This window comes from Monopterus albus, unplaced genomic scaffold (assembly GCF_001952655.1).
Source record: "Monopterus albus unplaced genomic scaffold, M_albus_1.0 scaffold105.1, whole genome shotgun sequence".
Taxonomy (NCBI): Eukaryota; Metazoa; Chordata; class Actinopteri; order Synbranchiformes; family Synbranchidae; genus Monopterus; species Monopterus albus.
The window spans coordinates 641,851-648,454 of NW_018127985.1; the positions used below are offsets into that span (position 1 = coordinate 641,851).

The 6,604-nt window shown below is 39.9% G+C and overlaps 1 protein-coding gene across 2 annotated transcripts in view; it reads right to left on the reverse strand.

Annotated features, from left to right (window-relative positions):
- The window catches only part of LOC109965974 (protein disulfide-isomerase TMX3-like), a 9,525-nt gene that overhangs the window by 1,058 nt on the left and 1,863 nt on the right, over positions 1–6,604 (reverse strand). The window contains exons 2-14 of one of the 2 annotated variants that reach the window (XM_020610471.1): positions 5,679–5,721; positions 5,421–5,544; positions 5,011–5,056; positions 4,822–4,902; positions 3,962–4,061; positions 3,698–3,775; positions 2,585–2,651; positions 1,302–1,400; positions 1,133–1,187; positions 981–1,031; positions 841–897; positions 365–494; positions 197–265 (exon numbers count right to left, since the gene is read on the reverse strand). In XM_020610471.1, coding sequence (XP_020466127.1) covers positions 197–265; positions 365–494; positions 841–897; positions 981–1,031; positions 1,133–1,187; positions 1,302–1,400; positions 2,585–2,651; positions 3,698–3,775; positions 3,962–4,061; positions 4,822–4,902; positions 5,011–5,056; positions 5,421–5,544; positions 5,679–5,717 — 996 coding nt within the window. In that variant the 5' untranslated portion in view covers positions 5,718–5,721. Of the gene's footprint in view, positions 1–196; positions 266–364; positions 495–840; positions 898–980; positions 1,032–1,132; positions 1,188–1,301; positions 1,401–2,584; positions 2,652–3,697; positions 3,776–3,961; positions 4,062–4,821; positions 4,930–5,010; positions 5,057–5,420; positions 5,545–5,678; positions 5,722–6,604 lie in introns of both variants that reach the window. The other variant, XM_020610472.1, reaches the window with a different exon arrangement.

Sequence of the window (6,604 nt, forward strand, 5' to 3'; positions counted from 1 at the left end):
AGCATGCACCAAATTTCCGTGCCAGTACATTAGCTTGTACATACAACATACGGCACTGCCGATATATATCCCCGTCATCAGACAAACAATCATTAATAACATGACCCAAATACTTAACTTCACTGCACACAGTTAAAATATTATCAGATAACTTAAAAGAAGGAAATACAAATACAAATATAATAACAGAACTTACGGTCAGTGTGGCCTTTGTATCATAAACAAAGCGTTTTATGCGCTGGATGATGCCATTTCCTCCCAAACACTGAAAACCCAAAACAAAAAATAGTTACTATATTATTTTATAATCAAACTGTTGTTAAATCTTCTCTGTAGTTATTCAGGTGCACTTATCAACGCTCACCTGGATGCTGCCATCCAACACCCCTTTCAGGAAATCCAATAGGTGGCGCTCTGTCTCCACATCACCCTGTGGCAGGAAGTAGCCATCAATGGACAGATTGACCACGATGAGCGATGGCACAATCACCTCACTGGAAGTGAAGCCCAGACAGAAAATGTTATAAACTGATCTGATCCATGTTCAGGTCAATCGTCAGGTGCTGGGTTTTAATCTATACAATCTGAGTTGATGACTCCCAGGTGTCTACATAAAAATGATGGTAACACAGATGTTAATGACTAGAGGAGCTGACAACTGGAGACTTTAACAGCTAGAGATGATAATGATTTGAGACAATAATGACTGCTTATGCTAACGAAGCCCAGGTGTCCACAGATAACAAGCAGAGATTTTAATGACTGTTGTCCACGGACTGCGTCAGATCTCTACATGAAGACACCCCTGAGTGTTTTATGGCAGACTTGGGATGGACCCACCCCATCACCAGTCCGCTGATGTAGTCATGCTCCTCCATGAAACCAAAGTAGAAGTTTCTGAAATTGAGACAGTGTCAGGTTTTATTTCTGCTGTTTGTTTGCTTTTTTAGAATAAATGCGCCCTGTGACAGATCTCTGACCTGTAGATCTCTCTGTAGTCTGCTGCCACTTTCTCCACCAGACTCTTATACCTGGACAGGCCACAGGAAACACATCACAGGAGGTCAGATCCAATCAGATGACATCGCAGTGTTTATTTTAGCCGATGGACAAAGAACAGATGCAGTGTTACCTCAGACCTTCTTTACACGTGTTCTTGTCCACGAGGGCCAACACCACTAGTTTCCCTGCAGGAGAGAGGCGGGGTCAGCTGCCTCAGAGCTGCAGCTGTACTTCTCCTATCATCCACTAGCTGCTGCTGTGAGGAAACTATATTTAAATGAAGGAGAAACATGTCAAACCTGACTCTCCCATGGCGTACAGAGTGTAGCTGTCAATCCTGAAGTAGTTTGGGAAGCGTTCTCTGTTGATCCACAACTTCAGGTCTCCATCCCGTTCCTCTGAAAAACAATTTAAAAACAAAACAAAAAAAAAAAAAGGTTTAAATTCACTTTGGTTCTCTGACTTTACCTCAACACTAATCAGACCACCTGAGGACTTTAATTCGTTGTTTGGTTGCACATGAATAAACTAAGGCCTTTACATTTTTTTTCTTAAAGTGCTATTAATTTACACATCAGTAATATGTAAATGTATTTATAATGATTATAACTGCACAGTTTAAGGGTTTTTCAAAGGTAAAATCCCATTAAACTGACCAAATAACATTAAAGTGCCTTTACTTCATACTTTTATTTTTCACCTGTCACACACTCTGAACCTTAGCTCTTTTCCAAATAAAGCCAAACTCATCTTACTCTCACAGTTTCTACATTTAAAACTTCATTTTTACATTAGGTTGTTGAAACACTCATATTTTTAAATGATAAGACAGTGCTTTTGAATTTTGGACTCTGCCTCATTAACTGACAACTGAACTGGTTTTCATACTTACACTTCAGCTACTTTCACATCAATTTAAATGTTTTTTGTTCTCCAGCTGACAGTTTCACTATGTTCAGTACTACTACTACAACATTGTAACTGTCACTGTTTGCACACAACCAATCACTTCAACTGTAGTATTTACAGTGCACTTCAACTTCAACAGAAATTTTAACCGTTTTCCTTCTTTAACGTTCAAGTCATGTTTCAACTGCTTTCATGCTCTGGAGATTAACATTTTAGTTTTTTTCACTTTTTGTTCTTCAGAAAATGGTTCACCTGCTTTCAACTCTTTGTCTTCAACAACTTTCAGGATTTAAATAAAAACACACTTCACATTAAAACTACCTGATGGAATGCAATGTGAAAGGAAAACAAAATGGTTTCAGCTCCTTTTAGCTCTTAACACTGCTTTCAGGGTGTCTTCTTCAGCTGATGCTCTCAAACTATGTAGTACATTCTAACTATATTTTAATTCATTTTAAACCTATTTAAACTTGTCTAAACTGGGAGTTTTCACTGTAAGCGAGCCCACTTCAGTTTCTTTCTGAAATCTATATTTGAAGGCAGGACACCATCATGAACGCTGTCATAGTGACATCAGTTCTACCTGTTGACAGGTACAGACTAGCACCTTTGTTCCTCTAATCCTCAGAGAAATAATGAAGATATTTAGATCAGAGTTCAGTTTCTGTCTCACCATTGTAGGTAAAGTAGGTCCCATCTTTGAAAACCAGCACAGCTGGCAGAGAGGGCAGAGAGACGGCCTGGAAGCACAGAATGAGGTTAATAAGGTCTAAGACAGAGATCTGCTCTACTGTTAGCCACAGTTTACACCTGTCACTTATGAGATTTAATTCAGTTCCTAAAACAAATATACCTGGACAGGAAACAAAGGGGTTAAAATCTGTTTTATGTTGAAGCAGACAGATAAAAACCTTCAGAATGGCAGGAAGTGCTGTTAGACCTCTTGCTGGGTTTGTCAGACTCGTGAGGTACTGTATTAGCTTCAGGATAAACAAGTGTGACCATGAGGTTACTGCTCCATCCTAATGCCATGTGCTCACCTTTTACTGACTGATGAAAGTGTTCTGGCTTCTTTCATGGCTGAGTTACAGTAAATAATCCAAATTCATCCATGAAAGTTCTCTACTAGACTGACTCCTGACCTGAACTGATCCCTGGCCTGTAGGTGGCGCTCTTGTGTACATAAGCACAGATACTTACTACATCAGTATTATCAGTTTTATTTAATATTCCTTAATTTTAGCAGCTATCCTTCAACCTGGTCTCAACCACTAAGGTAATAAAATAAAGCTCATTAGTAAAAGTTAGGCTAGTGGTTAAGCGCTCTCGCCACTGCACCCCAGGTTCAAATCAGGGTTGTGTCAGGAAGGGCATCCGGTGTAAAACACATGACAAATGTCAACATGCGAGTCATCAGTGTGACGATTCACTGTAGTGACCCCTAAACGGAAAAAGCCAAAAGTGACTTTAGTAAAAATGCATGCACCTCCACAGAATGCTTCTTTGCATCAGGTGCATAGGCCAAGGAGTGATACTAGTAGAGTAAAATAAATTATAGTCTACACACAGATTTGATGTTCCACAAAGTTATTTATCTTCAGGCCAAGTTACCTTTCCAAATAAATAACATCGGTCTGAAGAAAAATAACCTTGTGGAACATCAAATCCGTGTGTAGACTATAATCTTTTTACTCTACTAAGAAAGAAACACGCTTCTTTTTACTGTCCTCTACTTTGTTCTGCTTTACTATCCTCTACTGTCCCCGCAGTCGGTCTTGGTCTAAACCTTTGGTAGGACGTCTCTGGTAGCAGAGAAGAAATAGGTGTGGACAATCAGCTCCTCAGCCACAGACGTGTAGTTTCCCTGAAAACAGAGGTCAGAGGTCACTGCGTGTGTATACTAGTACCTCTATCATTGTGAGAACCAGTTTATGTTTTCTGACATGTTGGGACAGACTGTCAGATATTTCTGGGTTCACACTTGGTTTTAAGGTCCAGGTCCAGGTACAGGTTAAGGTTGGGTGTTAGAGGTGTGTGTGTGTGTATATACCTTTAGCTGTGATGTGGCTCCAACATAAACCAACATGACATCATGGCGGCTCATGGCATGTTGGAAAAGCTGCACACTGCTCAGATGTCGTACCAGTGGCCTGAAAAACACGTCATTTGTCATGACCAACAAGTCTCATATGAGGTCCACAGATGATAAAAACATACAGAGTTATTCAAAAAGAATGAACCGATTTCACTGCGCAATATTTTATTAAGGAAAAGTAAGTAATACAAAACTCCAGCCAAGTCACAAGTATTCTACTCACAATCAACTTTTATTTCCTGTCTTACAAGTTGGGGGGGGGGGGGGGAGGTAGAGCGGGTCGTTTCCTAACCGGAGGATTAGCAGTTCAATTCCCGGCTTGTCCAGTCAACATGTCGAAGTGTCCTTGAGCAAGACACTGTACCCCCAGTGTGTGAATGTGTGAGTGTTTGGGAGTGCGAATGAGTGAATGGCCAAATAGTGTGAAAGCACTTTGAGTGTGCTGTAAAAGCATAGAAAGGCGCTATACAAGTATAAGACCATTTACAAGTGTTCAATGTGGCCACCATCTGCAGCACAGGCAACATCAATGCGATAAGAGAATTCCTCCCAGGCACGTATCACGATCCACACAGTTGATTGCTGTTGTTGTGGCCACACTGAACACTTGTAAGACAGGAAATAAAAGTTGATTGTGAGTAGAATACTTGGGACTTGGCTGGAGTTTTGTATTACTTTTCCTTAATAAAATATTGCGTAATGAAATCGGGTCATTCTTTTTGAATAACCCTGTATAGCAACTGACAGAGAAACGCTTGCTGTGTGAACAGTAGCTGCTGTAAATAGAAAATCAGACAATATAAACATGTACTCACCCTGCAACTCGATTAACAAAGTCCATGATCCCATCTTTGGTTCTTGGGCCTGAATAATTGTATTTCACACCTTTCTTCAACCTAGAAACAAAACAGCTGCTAAAACATCTGTAAGAGTAGAACACCAGTTTATTGCCAAACCCTAGATCTGATTGGTTGATGTACAGTGACGTCACAATGAGGACTTACATGAGAATGGCGGGATAACCTCTGACCCTGAATTCTTTGGCCAAACCTGCAGAAGAACACAACAGGAGTCATGACCTCTGACAGATATAAATGTAGAGAGGGAGACGAACAGTCTCTGGTTTGTTCATTTGCACATTTAAACAGCAGCATAATAATCATAGAACAGGCCATAGACATACAGAGGAGAACAATGGATAAATAATTAAAAAAAAGAAGATATGGAACTTATAAAAACTGAAATAAGAAACAGAAGAAATCACAAATTGGCTCATAATTATATAAACAAAAAATTATAAATGAAATATATACAGTCCAGGCCATAAGTATTTGGACAGTTACTTATTTATTGTTCTTCTGATTGAGAGGTGTTGACAGTGATGTTAGGCCTTTATTTTGGTAGCGTGACTGACCGGTGCTGGCAGTGGCATCTGATTTGCCAACACTGACTGGAGAACCAAGACTCTTCAGTTCTGATCCAATCTGACGCCAAACCGGATCCAGTTGTTTGCACAGGGAGCACCAGGGGGCATAAAACTGCACAAAATACAATGCCGTGCATATTATACATACAGCAGCCTGCACAGAGTAAACCAAATTAAAATAGTCGGAAATTATTGTGTAAATGTGAGTTTGGTGTGAAAGTGATGATAAATGAAACTTGGTCATACTTTAATGATCCAGATGTCGTCCGCTGCTCTGCTCTCCATGAAGCTGTGAAACACAGTCACTGATAAACCTCAGATCTGATCATTAAGAAGCAGCAGCATCAACATGAAAACAAATAAGAAATTAAAATAACTAAAATAAATATAACTATTCCCACTGTATACATATTTTATCTGAAGTTAAACTTGAGTATGAGGAGGAAGTGAAAGGAAATGCATTTCTTTTATTCTACTTCATATTTGTTTCTAGGTATTTGTGTATTTCTGAATTGGGACACAGCAGAAAGTTCTGGCACAACTTCACCCACTGTCAAGGTGCACTACAGGGAAAAACTAACTGGAAAATAAAAAGTACAGCAACACTTGGAGTGTTTTGAGCAACTTTAATAAGAAGACCAATGTTTTTTATATGAAGCCTTCATCAGGGTCTGTAAGAGTGAGTACAGATGTAGAAAGAAACAACCGATCATATGAGTGTTTTTGCCTTATTAAAGTTGCTCAAAACACTGCAAGTGTTGCTACACGTTTTGTTTTCTAGTGTATTTCTGAATTGTGGACAGACAGTAACTGTTCTGGGGCCTATTTCAAGAAGGCGGTTTTGTCGAAACTCAGAGTTTGTTAACCCCGAAATGAGGGCAACTCGGAGTTTTCGGTTTCAGAAACGGAGGTAACTTAAACCCGTGAAAGCGGGGTAAGTTAAACCCGTTTCACAAAGAGAGGTAATCTAAACTCAGAGTCAGTTACTATGGCAACTTACTCTGTGAACCTAACCTGCCGGGGAGCAGGTTTTGTTCGGGAAACTCAGAGTTTCCTCCGGGTCTCCGCCCCTTTTTAAAGTGAAAGGTGTTTAATACCTCTTTCATAGATTGCACACGTTTCCGTCACGCAGAGACCAAAATGGCGTGTCCATTCATAGAGGATCCTGTAGA